The sequence below is a fragment of the Raphanus sativus genome, unplaced genomic scaffold (genome assembly GCF_000801105.2).
Source record: "Raphanus sativus cultivar WK10039 unplaced genomic scaffold, ASM80110v3 Scaffold1618, whole genome shotgun sequence".
Taxonomy (NCBI): Eukaryota; Viridiplantae; Streptophyta; class Magnoliopsida; order Brassicales; family Brassicaceae; genus Raphanus; species Raphanus sativus.
In genome coordinates this window covers 1-20,631 of record NW_026616927.1, presented here as the reverse complement: position 1 = coordinate 20,631, position 20,631 = coordinate 1, and the positions used below count along the sequence as shown (strand labels likewise).

Here is a 20,631-nt window from a genome sequence, read left to right as displayed (position 1 = left end):
TGCTCCTGCTTCTTTGATGCCTGGTTTATGCGCCAAGGCTGCAGTTTCATACAAGGCTAAGAAAAACTTGTGGAAGCCCAAAGAGGAAGAAGACAACAACACCGAAGAAGAAGATGATGATGCACCTGTTTTTCTACCTTACGATATAAGGCTAAAGGAGCCTCATGCAGCAGTTTCGGGGATACTAGGTAGCAGCTTGGCAGCTTGGGTTACAGGCGGAGGCAAGAAGCGGAGTCCGATGAGCGCAGATGTGTTTGGTTCTGCTTGTTGTACGTTCCAGAAAGGGCGGTTTAGTAAGCTGTATGGTGACCTAACACGAGTAGATGCTCGCGTGGACGTGTCCTCAGCTTCTGCTCTTGCTAAAAGAATCTTTGACGCAGTTAGAAGATCTTCAGGTAGTGACAAAACAGATGACACATTGGGTTCTCCCAGACTCAGCCTGATATTCCAGCAACAGGTATTATTAATCAGCTTCTTGTCAAAAAGTGTTTTGGTGTAAAGAATGAACTTATATAATCAATGCCACAACTTTGCAGGTTGCAGGTCCAATCGTTTTCAAAGTAGACTCGCAGTTTCAGCTAGGGAAGTATGGTGCAGAAATTGAGGATCTTATTTACAGTTTGAACTACTCGTTGAGGCTTCTTGAGTCTGGAAAAGTTGTGGCTTGGTATTCTCCAAAGAGAAAAGAAGGCATGGTCGAGCTTCGAGTTTTTGAGTTTTAGATCTTTCTTTAGTTTTGTACCATTTGAAAATCTGTATCGGAAGATGCTACACTTGGTAAAGTCTTTTTGGTTTAAATCTAGTTGAAGATCTTATGCTTCTTATGACAGACCTTCTCAAAATGATATTAAGATTGAAATATTGTCAAGATATGGACATTACATGAAACAGCTAAAATCTTCAAGAAAACATTGGATGTATCCCATCCTCTTGGACAAGATCTCACTCCACCAGGGTCAACAAGTCACTCTCTTTACACAAATTTATAGAATTTATTTTATTATGATGCAAATAGATCACCAGATGTGAGTTTTTACTTTTAACATAAGAAACGTAAATCTTCGCAAGACAATTTATTGTAGTATTAATATAGTTTGTTGTACAGATAAAACGTGAAAATAAATCTTCATAACCTATATAAATTTATCAAGAGTAAAGCTGTGATTTAACATGATTACCAAAAAAAAAAAAGAGTAAAGCTGTGCTTTAAGAGCTCTCTAGTTTGTAATAAAAAATAAATTGCTACAAAATTGGTGAAGTTTTTTTGGGTCGATTGAACATTTGATTTGTCTCTGCTTAAACCGGTTTCAGCAGTTTTAGGAACCTTTTCAACTGCCCGAAAGGAAGTGGCTACTGGCTAGTGGCTAAAGCTTAGGAACTAGAACATCTGAAATTAATCTACGGCTGAGATCATTTAGGATAACAGATCAGCGGCTATCAAAACAACAGAATTTAATTCCCATGCGACCCTAAGACCTCGTTAACCGCCACGTATCAAAAACTCCCAGCGAGATTCTTTACACGTGTCTATGAAAGGTAGGAAAAACAGGGTACTGCAAGAGCAGCTGTCATGGGCCCGAGAGACAAAAACGTCAATTACTGGGCCTGGAAAAGGTCACTATGGGTCCCACATTAATTATAAAAGGGTTTTGCCTAGTCAGCTCCTCGTTCGATATTCTCAAACTCTAGTGGGATGTATTCCCCCACTCGGAAGGCCTTGTTGTATCGGCGACAGATGACAAGTTGTGTGGTCATGTGCCACTTTCTTTTTTGGACCTTTATTAATAAAAATGGTCACAGAACAGCATCATTTTTCATATGTAATATTAATACATTTTTTTGTTATGTATATAATGGTTTGCCATTTTTTTTTTTTTTGATATCTCTGGTGTCTGGGCAGCCACTTTCCCAAATATTCCCCGAAGGGGTCCAGCGCCCCAGTAGTAAGGATGTTAAATCGCTGTGGCCGAGTTTCGAAGCTGGGTGGCGGGCACCTCAGCCGAGGTTCCATTACCACCAGGCTACGAAGCCCGGTTATGGTTTGCCATTCGTAATGTGAGTCATTGCTTACTCAGAAACGATGAGTGCTTGACGTGATCTTCGGTTAAATAATTAATAAAAAACAAGACTAGTACGTATGATACTCATATATTAGTGGTATATTTCAACAGGAAAGATTATATTATGAATCAGAAGCATAAATCTATGTTATTTCCAAGTCGGTTCTGATTTTTATATGGAAACTCCACGTATGTGACACGTTACACACGCATATGTACGCAATACAAAATGATACGCTATCAAATTTATTACACTGAATAAAATAGGCCGCTAACGTCACGCTGTTGCTCGTTCATACTATATTCCAGCCGAATATTATGTCTTTGATGTCTGAATGAGAAGTAAATGCATGTTCTTAGAGCATTTAGGCTATGTAGATCGTATTGAAATGTGACGTGTTTTTTATTTTGAATGTTGCTTACTTGCTTGCGCCAAGACTATTCTACGTATTGTCAAACAAAGGGATTCGGACTATATTTTTGTGTAAATATTTTATTTATATGTATAAAATAAATTACTACTTGTTTTTTTTTTGCTTAAAAAATTAGTACTGGTTGAAAAGATATTTAATTTCCTCCAATGGTTTCTTTGAATTGGTTACAGTGATTCATATCACGTGTGACGTGTTCCAAGATGTTTTGTTTCATCACAAAATACACAGAGCTATTCACTAATTAATCACTAGACTATAGTAGTAAAAAGAACGTTATTGTCTAGGGAATTAATGAATATTTTTTTCTGAATAGGATATCTATACTATTATTTGCGAAGTAATTTTTCGCAACGAAGCTCTCACGTTAAAAGTTAGACTGGCTAATATCGATACTATCCTTAATGAATAAAATTTACAAATTAACTAAAACAAACAAATGAATTTAAAACTATTTAATGGTTAATATCATTTATATCCTTATGAATAAAATCTATAAATTAGCTGAAATAAAAAAAAAAGAATTTTAAATTGTTTGATTATATAAGTGACTAAAATTAATAATAATAAAAATCTTCCAAAATCTAAATTATATATTTTAAAATAAAAGATAACTCTTATATAGATTGTGTTGTTATCTGAAATATATTTTAATAAAAAGTTAAAATTAAAAAAAACAGAAACATATAAATATTAATCAAATGAAATTCTTAATTTTATATAATTGAAAAAGGAATATTGAGTGATTCTAAGATTTAATAATTAATGATGGTAAGACTGATTAATATCTTTTATACTCTTAATGAATAGAATTTATAAATTAGCTAAAATAAAAAGTGAATTTAAAATTATTTAGTGGTTAATATCATTTATATCATTATGAATAAATTCTTTAAATTAGCTAAAATAAAAGAGGAATTTAAAATTATTTGATTATATAAGTGACTAAAATTAATAATATTAAAAATTATTCAAAATATAAATTATATATTTTAAAATAAAAAGATAATTCTTATATAGATTGTGTTATTATCTGAAAATATATTTTAATAACAAGTTAAAATTAAAAAAAAGAAACATATAACTTAATATTAATAAAAAAATCTTAATTTTATATAATTGAAAAAAGAATATTAAGTGATTCTAAGATCTATTTATTAATGATGGTCAGATGAGATAACTATTAGAAAACAACATGATAAAACTATTGTGTCAAATATATTTATATTTTAATAATATTTATTATTATAATTTTTTAATTAGTAATGCATTTAGTAATAAGTAATTATAAATTATTTACGCCCGCTGTGCGGACCAAACAACTAGTTAATGAAATATTTGATAAGTACAATCAGTAAACAAATGAGAGGTGATTATAAATTTACACGCACACATGGAATGAAACATTGTCCAGTCGAATCCTAAAATTCAGAGCGCAGAAAGTACAAACAAGAACAGTAGAAAATTTTACAAATCGTTGAAGTACAAAATATCAATAATATAAAATGTATTATCTTAGAAGCTTTCATTAAATGTTCCAATTTTATATTTAGGAAAAGTCCATCAATCATGCGTTATGCATGTTATCGTGGCCAACGAATCTCACAAACGCAAGACTTGTTTTGATTCCCCTCGTCGAACCAGATCCACCCAAATTATTATAATTCAGAAGAAGAAAAAACTAAATTATATGTTCTTTATTGCTCGACGTTACAAAAAAAAACTAATTTATAGTGAATTTATACCCAAAAAAATATGACTTAAATATAGACGACACAAAAAGACACTAATAAAAGAATGAATTATTGAACTTAAACGTATAGATCTTTCGAGAATTTGGCCAAGGAAAGAAAGAACGGTGCAGATGTATTAAAGACCACAGAGACTCTAGTGGTCCGTGACACAGGTGATTCACTCGTGTCAACAATAAAGTCCTAAAGGCTGGCTTTATATATGGACACCAAATCAATCAGCTTCCACCTCCTCCTCCTCTTTCCTTCTTCTTCTTCTTCTTCCTCTCTGAGCTAAATCTTGAATCTGCTTCAGCAGTCCACTCTCTTCCTCAATTCCAAATCTTTTTCGATTAGCAAATGGCTTCGTATTACTCTGCGTTTTTCGGCAGTGAAGAGCCACACTTTTTGGAATCATGCTCTCTTTGCAGTAAACACCTTGGTCTTAACTCCGACATCTTCATGTACAGGTACTGAATCAGATCATGCCCTAATCAAATTCCTGGATCTGTGATTTGAAAATTCATTGCCTTTATAATTGATATTAATAAGATCTTTTCTTGATTTTTTAAATCTAAACAGAGGAGACACAGCGTTTTGTAGCATAGAGTGTAGAGAAGAACAGATTGAATCTGATGAAGCCAAGGAGAGAAGCTGGAAACTTTCTGCTAGATCTCTCCGTAAAAAATCTTCTGAAGCTGCAAAAGATTCAGCCGCCGGAAAAACCGTTCGGACAGGAACACTCGTGGTCGCCTAGTATAATATTTTTATTACATAAGAAAACCAAAGCATGTAGCTTTTGTGTATACCCTTTTTGTCTAAAGCTATATATATATCACCCTTCTTTTAAGAAAAACCTGCAAAATTTTGTTCTGTTTCTATCTATCTTGCTCTTGATCGGGGATCTGAGGAGTTGTAAGATCTTGTTAAGTTGGAGTTCGGGAGAGTGAGAGGTATTGATCTCTTGGGGGTTTAATTTTTGATCGATGTTCCAATAAGAAACAGAGCATACTATTTATGTTCTCAATTCAAATTTCCTATCTTCCTCATCTTCTAATTTTATTCACACTTGTGCTGTTAAGATCGAGCTTCACCAGAAGTCGAGAGTTTTTAAATTGTATCCGCCGTCAATCACAACTTCATTTTCTGATTGTTCATTGCGTTGTGCATTTTCCGGCGGAGCAACAGTTATATTTGGGCCCAAATGGGCTTTAAATAAGCCCATTAACACAACGCCATTGGCGCTTCCTTTTTAACGCAAGATAGGTCATAATCAGAAGTCTAATGGGTATCCGCAGTGTTTTTGAAACCCGACTCAGATCCGCGGTTAGCGGTTAGATCGATAAATCCAGTAATCCGAGATAAATCTCGTTCGGGTTTTGTGAAAAACCCAAAATTTAAAAATCCGCAAAAACTCACTAAAATCCAAAACCCAATACCGATTGAATCACTAGTTGAACCAATAGATAACATTTATATTTTCTAAAACTTTTAATTTTTTTTTAGATTCTTTTTTATATTCTAAATTTTCAATTAAAAATTAGGTTTCTTTCGGTTTTTTTTTCTATCGTTCTTCTTTTTCTGCTAGCCTGTACTGATTCCGTATCTTCTAGTACTTCTTCCTTTTTTTCTGTTTGATTATTTTGTTTATTATAAATACATAGTTAAATATATTCTAAATTTTATAACTATATTCTTTGCCGATTAACAATTTTTTTTTTGTTTTACATGTTTCTAACTTAAATAGTCTAAGCTATTTTTTATCATTTGTATATCAAATGAAAATAAAAATATAAAAAGGTAAAGTTAAGTATTTTCTAAATATATACATATCCAAACTACTATTTTATGTTTTAAAAAACATTTAGAAAATATTAACTTTAGTTTCTATATTTTTATTTTCATAACTAATAAAGTAATTTATTTCTTAACCTGTGGTTCACCCGCGGTTCATCCGCGGTCGACCCAATGATCTGGTAAGTAGTCCGGTTCAGTGTCCGAGTCGGTTTTCAAAACATTGGGTATTAGTTATTTGTAAGATCTATGCTTTTATTTGCGAAGTGATTTTTCGCAATGGATATAGACTGGTTAATATAGTTTATACGTTTAATGAATAAACATATAAATTATCCATAAATAAAAATGAATTTTAATTTTATGATTAGTTAACTGATTAAAATTAATAATGATAAGAACTATCTAAAATTTAAAAATATATTTTAAAATAAAAAAATTAAAGTGATTAATATTGTTTATATCTTTAATGGATAAATATATAAATTACCTACAAAATAAAAAAAAATTATTTTTTTATTACATAAGTAAATAAAATTAATAATGATAAGAATTATCCAAAATCTACAAATATATTGTAAAATAAAAAATTTAGAGTGGTCAATATCATTTATACCCCTAATGAATAAAACATAAATTAACCACAAAATATAAAATGAACATTAATTTTTGGATTAGATAAATTATTAAAATTAATATTAATAATAATCATCCAAAATCTAAAAATATATATCTTAAAATAAAACAAACTTATATTGATCATATTATTTTAATAAATATATATTATTTTTATTTCAATCTAACAATAAATATATGGATCCAATTATTACTTTTTGTAAGCAATTTTTTTTATTGTTTATGTTTAAATAGTATAGATCAGCAAAATATATGTAATGGTAAATATAAATAATGGAAAATAAATGGAAAATATAAGCAAAGTATAAGTAAAAATAAGTCTACAAAAAGTGATAGCAAAAATATAAGATTTCAAAATCAAAAATATTTTTAATATGTTAGTGTTTTCAAAAATTTAATACAATAGTACACGTACATATTTTAATAAAATATATAAATTAATAAATATTTGTAAGAAAATTGTATTTAGAGCCACAATACTCTCAGCACATAAGCTTCCATTGTTGAGTTCTTGCCTCTTCTCTTGGCGGTTCCTAGCTTCTCCATTGCTCCTTAACTTCAAAAATGAGCGGAGATATTTTTTCGTTGAGTGTTCCATGTTTCGAGTATAGATTTAGAGAATCACACCTATTGTAATGTTAATAAAATCAATAATATACGATTCATGAGGGGCACTTAGGAGACTCAGTGAACAATCCTTTGTAACAAAGTACTGATCCATGTCATCACTACTAGAACTAAAGAGTTGAATATTAAGGGTATGGTTTAATTACGTAGAACACAAGAAACTCTAAGCAACAATGAAAAATCTCTGAAAATTTCTCATCAATTATTTTTATTATACACAACAGTTAAGCAAACGAAAAACCACATCTGTAAATGATTTAATTGAATCCCCCACAGGTAGATAATTTCCAATACCCTATGTTTTCCTCTCTCCCAACCATTTAGGGGTGGGTACAAGCCGAGTACTTAGACATTTTTCGTGTACTTAGTACTCGGTTTGGCTTGTACGAGTAGTAATATTTTGTATTTGGTTTGCTAAAAACAAGTATTTGCGGTTTCAAGTACTTACCGAAAATTGATGGACTTGCAAGTTAGTTACCTTGTTACTTGTATATTACTTGATAATCATTGGTACATTATTTGATAATTCATCGAAATCTAAAAGTAAATAAATTTATTATATATAAATAATATATCATTGTTTTCATAGTCAATTCGGAAAATAAGATATATAATGCTTATATAAATATATCACTTATGTTTGATTTAGTTATGAAAAAAGAAACATAAACAAATTATTTTACTATGATTTAGGAAAATGTATATTTGTTACTTACGAACAAAACAACATGACTAATTGATTTGATTTTAATAATTAATATTTATCTTGTACTTGCAAATACTTTAGATTACTTGATATCGACTTGGTAAAAACAAGTACTCAACTTTAAGGATTATGTACTTATTAAGTAGCAACTAAGAGGCAAGTAACCACTAAGCAGTACATAAATTTTAATTAACTAATGAAATTAATACCAAATATTTAATAAATGAAGTAATATAGAACAAGTAACGGAACAAGTAAAGGATATCAAGTAACAAGTCAAGTAACCAATCAAGTAGTTAAAAATAAAAACGAACTTGATACTTGACTTGTACTTGCGAGTAATAAAATCCGCTTACTTGTTACTCGACTTGATTGTATCAAGTACTTGTTTTTTCAAACCGAGCCAAGTCAAACCGAGCCAAATCAAGTAGCGGGTACAAACCGAGTATCAAGTATTTGTGCCCACCCCTCAAGCATTCTATATATAAGCTCGGTTTCTTCCAAAATTACATACATTTGACCTTTTGTCATAGCTCTTCTCATTCTCCCCAACCACAAGCTAGTATTGATCCCTTTTAAAATCAAGAGGAAGTGTTGGCCACCGAGATTGCGTTAAAACTCATTGGACTGGTGAGAGGAGAAAGCCTCTCATTGCTGCTTGTGCACCTTAAATCCAAAGATTTTAGGAACATAGCTTTGAGTGGGCTTCTGAGGTTTCAGGTTCCCATAAGCCATGAGAAACAAATGTGGGAAAGTAGTCCCAAAGTAAGCTCCATCAATGTCTGAAATAACCATTAAGGAAACAAAAAAAGACTTAATACAAAACAAGCTAATCTAATGTCTAACCGACAAGACTGCATCCAATGTTATGCTAATAAAAGGAAAAAGAAAAGGATACTGCCTTGGTATTTAGATCGGGGGTAGTAAACATCCTCGCATTTTGGGCAGTATATCTTCACCGTACGCGACCTCGGTGTATCAGATTGCCCAACCGGAAGACAAGACTGCCCGCTGCAGAACACTCTCGGACACCTTCCAAAATCACAGTTCTTGTACTTCTCCAACTACATAGAGAGAGATTCAATGTCATTCACACTCAGACCATATAAAATAACAAAAAGGGCTCTTCATTCATACCATAACCGACATTCCTTCGGTTATAGGAATGTAGCCAACATGAATAAGACTAATGTTCTAAAAATAAGTCCAGTCGGGTCTAAACGGAACAAATCTTTTTAAACTATTTTTTAAAAATCGGTCTAGTCACCAGCCTAAACAATAATCTACTATACAGCGCTCTTAATCACCGCCTAACGATTTCTTGAACATTTAATAAGACCATGTAACATAACATTAAAGGGACTACTTTTTCATTACCATAGCAGCCATTCCTTTAGTAGTGAGAATGTAACGAACATGAATAAGACCATACAACATCTCAGCAGCTGATTCCACCAGCTCATTCTGTTCTTCAGTAAACATATCACCTAATTTAACACCAAACAAAAATAAAAAAAACTCAGACAACAGTTATTAATAAAAAAACTAGCTGTACTTGTTTTTTTACTTGTTAACAACTTACTGTTTGATGATTCAACATCTAAGATAAGATCAAGTGCATAGTCATAGTAAGGAACTTGAGCACTCAACCCACAGAGATTAAAATCATCCTCCACATAATCTTCATCCACTTGACAGAAAAACTCGTTCCCTCTCAAGTTACAGAACCACGAGATCCACGACGTGTCATCATCATCACCACCACCTTCCGAGCCACTCACGTCGGATCCTTCTTCGCTGTTATCGGTTTCAGATTGATCTGGAAGGTGAGATTTAGCTGTGCCTGTGGAGGTTGAAGGAGGGTTTGAGTCTTCGCCTTTAGAAGTGGAAGTTTTCTTGAGATGTTTGTCTAAGGCTTCGTTGATCCGTTTCCGATCAATAGCTCCTCCGCTGAGGAGGTCCGTTCTCGATGAACCACCACTGCCCATTATGCCTCCGCTTCGATCTTTGTACATAATTTTGATGCTAAGAAGGTTTGATTTCGATTGATTCAAAGTCTTGGACTTTGTTACCGTTTAAAGAGAGGAGAGAGGCGGAGAAATCTAGAGTAAGAGGAAAGAGAAGAAGTAGAAGAAGAAGAAGAAGAGGCAAAGAGTGCCCTGCTCTTTCCCTGTTGTTTCTTCTCTTCGTCTACTGTTTGTTTGCTTCTCTTTGATTTATTATTGTTTTAGTTTCTGTTATTTATAAATGGGCTTCCTTATTGGGCCATATCTTCTCATATTATTTTAGTCTTTCAGTTTCAGCCTATTAGTTTTGAATGAGCAAGCATAGTCATGTTTGTTTGTGTGTACAAACGAGCAGTTATAGATATTCAGACGAACAACAAAAATAATAAATCGCAGCGACATGTAAGCAGACATGACTAATTTTGGCTTTATTTTGAATGAACAAGAATGTTATTGAGCCTATTAGTTTTTCTCTCTGTTTGATAAGCTTTGACAACTAAGAGGAACCTTCTATTGAAAGAGAGAATGCAGATGTTATTACTCCATTGATGTCCACTTTTAGAGCTTTAGTCAACTAACATTTTCTTCATTCTATGTATTCATGTGGTGAAAGCCAAACTAGGGATAATTAGATAGTAAGCTTTAAAACTCCCTACTTTATAACATAAAGTTCAACATACATTAATGATGTTTAAAAAAAAAACAAGAGTACATAAAAGATTCAAGAGTCGTTGGGTAAGGAAGAAACTCTTCTTGATTTCTTCTTCTTCTCCTCCAAATTTTCAGACATGGTTTTAGCAAAAGCCTCAACAATTCGTTGTTGAGATTCCAATATCATCTTTGTCCTCTTCATCTCCATATCCATCCTCATCGCTTCGATCTCTCTCGTCATCTCCATTTTCCTCTCCTCTGTTCTCAACAACGTATCTCCAAGTTGCTTGATCGCACTCGCTATCTCCACCATTGGATCATCACACTCCTCCCTCTCCTCCTCCTCCTCCTCCTCCTCTGTACTCATCATCATCTCCCTCCCACGTTTTCCTCCTCCTCCTTCAATTCTCACACCCCTAGCTCCATAACTGGATCCTGCTCCGACACGACCAAGTCTCGAACTCCCACTCGCCGTGTATTTCGGATCGATCTTACCGGGAAACCTCGGACCCGGCTGCGCTATACTCACTCCCGTCGGTATCCGAATCCTGATCCCACCACCACCGCTGCTGCTACTCCCTCCGGCGGTACCATTCCTGTTAAAAAACATCGCCCTTGTCCTTCCGACAGAACCTCCTCCTCCGTAAATCTCCTCTCTTTCCTCCTCTCCACCGCCGGGCTTGCTCCCCGGCCGATCCTCCATGGCTTCCATCCGCTTGAAATGGACCCAAGACGACACGAACCTCGCCACCGGCACGGATCTCGCCCTCTGGATCTCCGTTCGGTACCTTTTCCTCAGCTTCTCCATCTTGTGCCGGCACTGAACGGCGGTTTTCCTCGGCGTCACGTCGGGGCAATTGCCGGCCACCGCTTCCGCGACTTCCTCCCAGTGGTTCGCCTTGAGGTTCCCGCGGTTGAGAGCGTGCCACTTGTCGCGGTAACCGTCGATTAGCGCCGTCGTCTCCTCCAGAGACCAGCACGGCGGAGGCAACCGCCTCGAGTTCTTGGACGCCGACGCTGCGGGGGCGGAAGCGATTTTCAGATCTGTAACGGCATCGTCTGGTTGCGGCGGAGACGATTGGTTACGCGCCGGTAACGGATCCTGGATCGGATCTTGTTCTAACGGAGAATCGGGATCCGACATGGATCGGTTCAGACAAGACCGGAAAAAAAAGATCAGAGCGATTTTGAATAATGTCAGATCTCGTGAAGAGAAACGGTTGTGATTCGATGGCTTTTACGCGGCGGCGACTTCACGTAATAATAAGGAGATAAGGGAGAGAGAGAGGGAGAGAGAGAGAGAGTGGAGGGGAGGCGCATGATAAAGGTGGAAGGCGGAGGATAAGGTGTTAGATAGAAGCGTGCATTAGCAGAGTTTGGTAATTAAAGGAAAACGCTTTATGCGGTGGTAGCGGAGGGTGGTGGGGGCACCGTCGTGGAGGATGATAACGACACGTGGAATAATAATAGTGGAAGATGAGAGAGAAGAAAGTGGTTGGTTTCGAGGACCAAGCCAACACGCCACCGTATTCATGGTTGGAACAAGGCTAACGTGAGCCGTGTATGACGGGACCGGTAGGTGGCTTAGACTTGGCGTCTTCCTCTTTTATTAACCTCTCTCTCTCTCTCGCACATTTTTTTCTTTGTAGCAAATTATTTACCATAGTTTTATGATTGTTGTTGATTTAAGGCAATTAAACACCATTTATGAAATAGGAAGTGGGCTAACAATATAGGGCCAGGCCCATTAATATACACCATCAGATTCTTTAACTTGTGTGTAAGCGATAATCTACCATAGGCTCGTGTTATTTAAGCATAAGCATTAATGGGTTAATAATAGAGGCCCCGGCCTATTAATATACACCATCAGGTCGCAGTAAGTCCACCTGAAGGTGTGTGTGGCAAGATAACTGCATCAATGATACCGTCAAGAAATTGACATCAAAAGGAAACAAACCAAACTTGTTTTATTAGGCAGAAACAACTTTAATGGGTTAAAGAGTAGGATTTCTTATGGCATTTTAATCTTATTAAATCCGGTTGTTTTTTTCATTTCTCTTGAACTAATAACATTACACACAAAAAGGTCTACCTTTCCACCTTGAAATGCAAGTTTCACTGAATTCTACCTATGGATCTGCAACGGCTGCACTTCTGCTAATTTCAGATTATGTATGTTTGTCTTAGTGAATTTTAAGTCTAATCCGGAAACATGCTAAGAAAACAAGTATCTCTCCTATAAGAAGTACTACTACATCAACCACCTCTTAAAATACAAAGTTTTATCCTCATATTCCAATTCCTATGTTTTTTCGCATTTGTTGTGTTCTTGAGTTGTATATATGAAAAAATTAGAGTAAAAACCTATAAACTATAATCTTTTGTATGTTTTTGTTAGTAGTATTCATTACTTGTTTAAGCTCTCACAAGTCACAGTCTCTTGGCCTCTTTCAAATTTGTCTATTGACTGTTCTTTCTTTTTCACCACACTCTGTCTCTGCTCTGCACATGTTCTTTTGTTCCCTTCATAGAACCAGAAACAACAAATCTTATTCACAGATCCCAATCATTGTGCATCCTATTTATTATTATTACTGAAAACATAACCCATGTTTCTCTTCTGACATGGTTAATATTTGAATACCAGACAAAAAGAAAACATAAATCATCATAACACATTTTTAAGTTTCAGTGTTACTAGTGACATTTAAAAATCTTTAGCCCAGCCAGTCTGTAAAGATGAATGATCCCATCTGTCACATCTAGATATAATTATCCAAAGAAGTTGTCTGATATTGAATTTTGAAATTTCTTAATCAAGATTGATTAAGACAAGATAACAGTCCTTGCCGACTAATCTCTACATCATCTACAACTACACAACTCATTAAAATGGACGAAAATGATTTAAAACTATATGAAAAGATAATCAAACAGCAAGTTGTTGTTGTTTCTGATGAGTAGCGTCATCGTCGTTGAAGGTAATGACTGATCTTGGTGGGACACCAAGGAGGGAGAGAGGTTGAAGCAGAGTCATTTCTTTTTGAAGATAAGAGAAGTAAGCCTGGAACGTGTCTGGCGTCACGTTTAAATCAAATCCTAACCCGAATAAGAAATCTAGCTCCAGAAGATTCATCTCTTTGGTGCTTATACCTCCCACTTTCGCGTAATACGCATTGTTGTAGTACCTGCTTAGTCACCAAGTTTAGAGTTCAGTGGATCAGAATCAAATCTATTCATAAAAATCTAATCTTTCTTTGCATAATCTGAACGAAACAAAGATTCGAATTCAATGTAGACGGTTTAAGGAAATAGAATCAGACAAACACTTCTTCTTCAAACGAGTTTTGTCTGGAGATTCAGACAAAAACATAAGAAACAGAGCTTTTCAGAAACAGAGTATTTCAGAAACAGGGGAGTGCTTGATCATTAACTGAATTTTTTAGCTATGACAGTGAATTTTGAGCTCGACCCTCAATTCAAGATTCGATTTCGATTAAAGAAACCAAGAAACTTACAGATCATCGAGGAATTTAGCAGCGACCATGACACTGGTAATGAGGAGACGATGAACGTTAAAGGAATCGATCGGTAGCGAAGGTTGTCTGTGAGTGAAACGGTCGAGATAAACATAAGCAACAACGAAGCAAGAAGAGCTACAATTTGCGTATTTGAAAATCCTTTCTAGATAGCTCTGAATCGTTATGGAAGGTCGACTCAGTCCATGGAACACGGAATCACTCTGTGACTGAGTCGTGACTCGCCGGGTGAGATCATTTGACTCGGCAACTCGTTCTAGCAACGCCGATAAGAAGGCTATTAGCTTCTGCATTACTCCTGGATTCTCAAGCTCAGACATTTTTTTTGTGTTTGAGAGGAAAGCGAAAGTAACTTTTTTTCTTCTGTTCTGTGTGATTTTTGCTCTGCTCTGTTGTTAATGGCGTGTATTTAAACTGGTCGTTATATTGTGTACTTTTAAAATTAAAATTTTATTTTATTTAATAAGTAAGTATTTTCTGTTTTTTTTTTCTTTAATTTTGATCAGTATGTAGGTGCATTTTAAAAAGTTATCTAATTCTAGTAATCAACTCTTGTTCTATCACCGGCTGTGGAACAAAAAAAACAAAAATATCACAAAATATATAACGAAAAATTGAATATGAACCTCTAAAAAGAAAATATATCTTATATGTAAAGACTTAACTTAGGTTTACTTTAAAAAAAAACTTAGATTTCTTTGAATTAGAACCCCTGTTCGGAAACTCGTTAGGCGTTATCCGAATGAAAAAAAAAGAGATTATTACTCTATGATTAATCGGCACCTATTTTTAAGAATATATATAGACAATGAATCAGTGACGTGTGATTCTTATGTGGTCTACCGGTTTGAGTGTGTATTTGTCACTACAACAATTCGGGTTCGAGCATGGGCTTTTTTGTTAATTTTATTACATTTGCATTAATAAGTGTGAAATTACGAAAATACCATCGTCTTCTTCATCTACCCAAATCGACTATAAACCCTAATTTTCCGTCTCACACTGTTACTTTTCATGATTCTCATCATTTTAAACTTGTTTTTTTCACGATTTCGGTCCATTCATAACATATTTTTGTTCTAATACATGATTTTGAACTTATAGTTTTGTTTACTGAGTGAAAGAAAGATTTTTAACCTTTCAATTTATTTTTACGCGGCCGCATAACCTTAAACTACGCTCTACACGGCTATAACTCGGACTGGCGTATAAGACTTCCGCATTGACCTAACTCGCTATGGTGACCATACGTTTCACGATTATGCGGGCGATTATACGGGTACGCGGCCGCTTTTTAGAATAGAGCCTAGAACTAAGAAAGATAATTCAAAACTGAAAGTAATGATATAATCAATTTAACAAATTCCCGACTTTTAACCGATACGTCTCTTGGGACTCCTGCTCTCAAAATCTACTAGATCAAAAAGGCTATGACAAACACCAAATCAGTATGCTAGAGAATACAACAACCTTAATATGAAACAATAGACTTAAGCCTAAATTATTTCTCTTTGTTGAAGTCACTTTTATCTTGCTCTTATGACTTGTTGATTGATATATTTTGCTTTAACTTAATGCCGTTGCTTGTACTTGTGTTAACCTAATCATCATACTAACATGACTTTAAATATGTTTGTATGTGATCATGTTATACAAGCTAGAGTAGGTCTGCGAGGACTCGGCCCAAAAAGACCTGATATTGCTGTTGGCCCATTAGGTTCTTCAAGAAAACCTAAACTCTACAAATCTCCACCAGTTTGGTTTGAACCCAACACTGGCCCATTCTCCAAGATCCTTGTGCCGACATCCCCTTCCTTTGTCTATTTGTCCTTTTGAAAAAGAATCAGTCGTGATTCTCTCTCTCTCTCTCTTTTCGTCTCTTTATCGCGAACCTTCTCCATCGAAATGAACTTGGCTCCGTTTGTGAGAGATCCCGGTCAGTTCAGTCGCGACAACTTCACTCTGTTTCTCTTTCATCCCCATGTACATCTAACCTCTCTCTAGATTATGAGATTAGGATCATCTGTAAAAAAAGTTGAGAATTTTCTTGAGTATTTTTACTGACTCTTGCTGTAACGCCCCGACCGCCCACGGCTAATGGGCCACCCACGCCCGCTCTCTCTCCGTGGGCCCCATCCCATCCGACGGTCGGTCGTTAATTTTCTAAGGCTCGAAATCATTGTTTACTGACCCTGCAATCTCCACCCGACCTTTCCCCGTGCTTTGGCATCAGTAACACGGTATCGCGAATCACTTCCTGATAGGTCACCCATTCTTTCACTACTCCAGCCCAAGCACGCTTAGCTCTAGAGTTCTAAACGGATGTGTGACGGAAAAGGTAAGCCAACTTTGGTGACATAGGTAGCCAAATCAATTCTCTTAAGTCTTTTCGTATATCACAACTCGGGATGTTACAATTCACCCTCTCTCAAAGATTGCAATGTCCTCGTTGCGCCCCACGACATGTCTCAAGACGCCTCTCAGGTCAGAACTGAGACGGCTAACCAGCTCTGATACCACTTGTAACGCCCCGACCGCCCACGGCTAATGGGCCACCCACGCCCGCTCTCTCGGTCCGTGGGCCCCATCCCATCCGACGGTCGGTCGTTAATTTTCCAAGGCTCGAAATCATTGTTTACTGACCCTGCAATCACCACCCGACCTTTCCCCGTGCTTTGGTCTCACTTACACGGTATCGCGAATCACTTTCCGATAGGTCACCCATTCTTTCACTACTCCAGCCCAAGAACGCTTAACTCTGGAGTTCTAAACGGATGTGTGACGGAAAAGGTAATTCAACTTTGGTGACATAGGTAGCCAAATCAATTCTCTTAAGCCTTTTCGTATATCACAACTCGGGATGTTACACTTGCTTCCGTGTCTCTTGCATATCTTCTTCGGCGATCATTCACCTCCTCTGACATTTTTATAGCTCCGACTTTAGCTCCATCATCATGCTCCACCTCTTCCGCGAAATAAGTAAGACCCTTTCTTAGAAAATCATCTTCTATGTGCTTAATCTTTGTCGATCTGACTCCTCTCGATGTTTTTAAGTGTCAATTCAGCTCTGTAACGAGCTACTCTGGTTTCGACCTTGAAACTGTTCCCTAACCCGACAACTGATTAAGCTCTGTGAGCTGTCAGACACATTTCGTTTTTATTTTGCTAAGCTGTACGAAAGATCTCCTTTTTGCTTTGTAACTTTCTGCAGTTTGTTACTTACACATATCTTTTGTTGCTTGATGTAGGTTTACTGTTTCTGAGATGGTCGATGATGTATCTGATTCCTCAAACCTTATATTGACTCAATAAAATCCTTGAGCCTTCCTTGATATCAAACCCGTGATTATTTGATGTCTCCACAACCTCCACTTGAACCGAAAACTCTTCTCGATTCTGCATATGCTCCTGGTAACTCATTCTTTCCTTATCACGGTACTTCCTATTGTTTTTTAACTACTTAAATAGCACTCAATGATGTATGACGCTTGTGTTATGTGAGGATGGAGTCAATGACACTATAATTACCTATAGCCTTCTTTGTCCAATCAGTGGATGTTCAAAACCTCACACCAAAGCTGGAACTTCTGACCAGGTATTCTCTTTGTTAGGAAATCAGCTCGATTAACAGTAGTACGTATCTTGCTTAGGACGATATGGCCTGCTTGACTAGGTCCCGAATGAAGTTGAACTTGGTATATATGTTTTGTTTTCTTGTGATTTACTTGATTATGTGCTAGAGTTAGAGCTCTCTGAAAATAACAATTGAGTTTGATATTGTCTTGCTTGAGTCCCAATTCTGAACATATACCTTTTAGCCACATTGCTTCTTTAGTTTCTTCATTAGTTGTCATATATTATGTTTATGTAGTAGATAGTGCAACAACCATTCCTTGCTAGAGTTAGAGCACTTTGAAAATCCTCAGCCACATTTAGCGTGTAAGCTACAAAGTTTCCATCCTCATATCGAGATGGTGGTCTCATATTCTGCCTTCTTTTTCTGTCCCGGGCCAGGATGTAGTTCTATAGAGTTTTAATGTCACCATTCTCACTCTCAACTTCATGATCATGTTCATGATCACTAGAGCTATTAGAGCTGCACAATGATGAATCTTCTCCACCTTGGTCAGGTGCATCTTCAGATTCAGGAAAAGAAGAAGGTCCCCCGATCAATTCATCGTTGAATGATACTCTCTTCTTACCTCGCTTTTCACGATGCCTCCTTATCCTTAGTAACTTATGTACTGCCTTTCTCATTGGCAATCATGTGTTTGTGTTACTCATCTTCATTGATGACAACATTTCTACTTGTCATGCATCTTCTTTCTTATGGTTTCCAGTCTCGATAACCTTTAGTTCCCATAGGATATCCCATAAAAACTCCCTTAACATCTCCAGGTCCTGTTTTATATTCAACCACGTGAACGAGTACTGAACAGCCAAACATCGTAAGATGTCTCGAATCGGGTTTAACACCTGACCAGACTTCCTCAGCCTGAAGTTTCCAACATTCCATAAGAAATTAAATTCCTACTCATTTCTGGAATGTATTGGGCTCCTGTTAAGATCACTTTAGAGGCATCTGAGTTTAGGATTATGGTTTTCCTAATTCCATGAATGTCGATGTGAGTGTTGTTTGTCATTAACACTTTGCCTCCCTTGAATTCTTCCAAGTCAAATAAGAAGCTCTTATCAGGAGTGATATGAAAAGAGCAGCCATAGTCCATTACCCACTAATCCTTCGTGTATTGAGTGCTAAAAATTAGTATTAATGGTTGTTGTGGCTCTTCTGCCACATTGGCTGAGTCTTGCAATTTGAATGATCTCTTATCAGGGCACCCACACTTCCAATGGCCCTATTTCCCACATACAAAACATCATTTGTTTTCTTTTATTGTTCCTATGATGTGATTTAGATTTTCCAAACCGGCTTTTAGATATTCCCTTGTAGGGTTTTCCACTGCCTTTACCTGATTGATGGTCTGATCTTCCTCTCTCGACCACTAGACCTTCTCAAACCAGATCTAGTGAACTTTCCACTCTCGATCAGCTCCCTTTCCTTGGACCTGGCAGCCCCAATAACTTTATTTAGGCTTAAAGTATTTCTCCCATACTTGAGATTTTCTCTCATCTGATTATATTTGTTAGGCACTGAACTTAGCAGTAAGATAGCCTGAACCTCCTCTAAAACTCCCACTTGCAAATTACTCAAGTCTACAAATATCTTTAAAAAATCATCCACAATTTCGTCAATAGTTTTTGAATCAAACTTCTTGAAGCTGTAGAACCTGAGATATAGATATATTCGATTGGGCAACGAAGTCTATGTGTACAACTTATCCAGTGTACTCCATATTGTAGCAGTAGTCTCACAATGTTTGTTTTTCTCTCAATACATTGTTCCCAACATTCAGCACAATCAGGTCTTTTCCTTTCTCTGGTTTCTCAAACTGAACTGAATTCATAACTGGTGCACACTCAACAATTCCTGATAATCCCTTTGCTATGTCCCTAGTCGCTGACTCGGGTTCATCCTTGGTGTATGTACCATCCTTTAATAACTTCTCATCAGTAAGAATAGCCTTTAAACCAAGCACTCCAAAATGTGCAAGAATCCACACCTTTCATAGTGCAAAATCCCCAGTACCATTGAATCGATCCACTTCTATGTGTTTATTAGACATCGCGTATGGATATGATTATCTCTCTCTCTCCTAAGTAACCTTAACAACCCGGAAGCTCTGATACCACTTGTAGAGATTTAGTTTAGGTTTACTAAGGTTTCAAGTTGTCTTTGACCTAGAACTTAGAAACTGAAAGTAATGATACAATCAATTTAATGAGTTATCGGTCTATAACCGGTAAGTCTCGTGGGAGAACTCATGCTCCAAAAAAATCTCCTAGATCAAAGAGATTCTAGCAATTACCAAATCAATGTGTTAGATAGTACAATAAGATCACCTCAACTTAGCTAGAGAATATAACAACCTTAATATGAGACAATAGACTTAAACCTAAGCTATTTTTCTTTGTTGAAGTCTCATTTCTCTTGCTCTTATGACTTATTGATTGATCTGTATTGGCTGTAGCCTGATATCGTTACTTGTACTTGTGTTAACCTACTCATCATACTAACATCATTTATATATGGTTTGTATGTGATCAGGTGGTACAAGTTGGTGTGGACCTGTGAGGACTTGGTCCAAGAAGACATGTTGTTGCTGCTGGCCCATTAGGCTCTTCGGTGAAATCCAAATACTACATTATATTTCATAAGTTGGTTTAATGATTGTTACTGGGGTTGGCTGCCTATTCCCCCCCCCCCCCCCCCCTTAGACACACTAACCCTACTTATTCCCCCCCCCCCTTAGACACACTAACCCTACTTATTCCCCCCCCCCCCCAAACTATTAAGCTCTTCATAATCCCACCCAATCTTACACTTTCT

The 20,631-nt window shown here is 36.3% G+C and overlaps 5 protein-coding genes across 6 annotated transcripts; 2 read left to right on the top strand and 3 right to left on the bottom strand.

Annotated features, from left to right (window-relative positions):
- On the top strand, positions 1-822 carry LOC130504496 (protein TRIGALACTOSYLDIACYLGLYCEROL 4, chloroplastic-like; the record flags this gene model as incomplete). The annotated part of the gene is given in 2 exon segments (XM_056999113.1): positions 1-457; positions 537-822. Coding segments are annotated over 2 exon segments (643 nt in total), but the record flags the coding sequence as incomplete, so codon positions are not given.
- A 3,644-nt stretch (positions 823-4,466) lies between these two features.
- Positions 4,467-5,266, top strand: LOC108844629 (FCS-Like Zinc finger 3). Its single transcript, XM_018617912.2, has 2 exons — positions 4,467-4,691; positions 4,804-5,266. Exons 1-2 carry the CDS (start codon positions 4,582-4,584, stop codon positions 4,976-4,978), a joined length of 285 nt encoding a protein of 94 aa, XP_018473414.1. The 5' UTR covers positions 4,467-4,581; the 3' UTR covers positions 4,979-5,266.
- A 2,920-nt stretch (positions 5,267-8,186) lies between these two features.
- On the bottom strand, positions 8,187-10,190 carry LOC108844505 (putative casein kinase II subunit beta-4). 2 transcript variants are annotated; one of them, XM_018617772.2, is made up of 4 exons: positions 9,567-10,190; positions 9,362-9,471; positions 8,886-9,048; positions 8,187-8,766 (listed from the first exon to the last, which is right to left on the bottom strand). In XM_018617772.2, the coding sequence occupies exons 1-4, from the start codon at positions 9,997-9,999 to the stop codon at positions 8,633-8,635; spliced, it is 840 nt and encodes a 279-aa protein (XP_018473274.1). In that variant the 5' UTR covers positions 10,000-10,190; the 3' UTR covers positions 8,187-8,632. The 2 variants fall into 2 exon arrangements, with proteins under 2 accessions (XP_018473274.1, XP_018473273.1); XM_018617771.2 differs by having other exon boundaries at positions 8,883-9,048; positions 9,567-10,189.
- Positions 10,191-10,626: 436 nt separating this feature from the next.
- On the bottom strand, positions 10,627-12,303 carry LOC130504495 (trihelix transcription factor ENAP2-like). The gene has a single exon (XM_056999112.1). The coding sequence runs from the start codon at positions 11,783-11,785 to the stop codon at positions 10,712-10,714; it is 1,074 nt and encodes a 357-aa protein (XP_056855092.1). The 5' UTR covers positions 11,786-12,303; the 3' UTR covers positions 10,627-10,711.
- Positions 12,304-13,416: 1,113 nt separating this feature from the next.
- LOC108845928 (cyclin-U4-1) lies at positions 13,417-14,575 on the bottom strand. The gene is made up of 2 exons (XM_018619128.2): positions 14,163-14,575; positions 13,417-13,832 (listed from the first exon to the last, which is right to left on the bottom strand). Exons 1-2 carry the CDS (start codon positions 14,501-14,503, stop codon positions 13,574-13,576), a joined length of 600 nt encoding a protein of 199 aa, XP_018474630.2. The 5' UTR covers positions 14,504-14,575; the 3' UTR covers positions 13,417-13,573.
- Between the last annotated feature and the right edge of the window lie 6,056 nt (positions 14,576-20,631).

Bases quoted from the DNA above. Each gene is read 5' to 3' on its own strand.
- LOC130504495 (XM_056999112.1), bottom strand. From the start codon at position 11,785: ATGTCGGATCCCGATTCTCCGTTAGAACAAGATCCGATCCAGGATCCG.
- LOC108845928 (XM_018619128.2), bottom strand. From the start codon at position 14,503: ATGTCTGAGCTTGAGAATCCAGGAGTAATGCAGAAGCTAATAGCCTTC. The intron at 13,833-14,162 runs GTAAGTTTCTTG...GTGACTAAGCAG, and splicing joins GCTAAATTCCTCGATGATCT to GTACTACAACAATGCGTATT.
- LOC108844629 (XM_018617912.2), top strand. From the start codon at position 4,582: ATGGCTTCGTATTACTCTGCGTTTTTCGGCAGTGAAGAGCCACACTTT. The intron at 4,692-4,803 runs GTACTGAATCAG...AAATCTAAACAG, and splicing joins TCCGACATCTTCATGTACAG to AGGAGACACAGCGTTTTGTA.
- LOC108844505 (XM_018617771.2), bottom strand. From the start codon at position 9,999: ATGTACAAAGATCGAAGCGGAGGCATAATGGGCAGTGGTGGTTCATCG. The intron at 9,049-9,361 runs GTAATGAAAAAG...CTCTCTATGTAG, and splicing joins CTAAAGGAATGGCTGCTATG to TTGGAGAAGTACAAGAACTG. The intron at 8,767-8,882 runs GTATCCTTTTCT...TGGTTATTTCAG, and splicing joins CCGATCTAAATACCAAGGCA to ACATTGATGGAGCTTACTTT.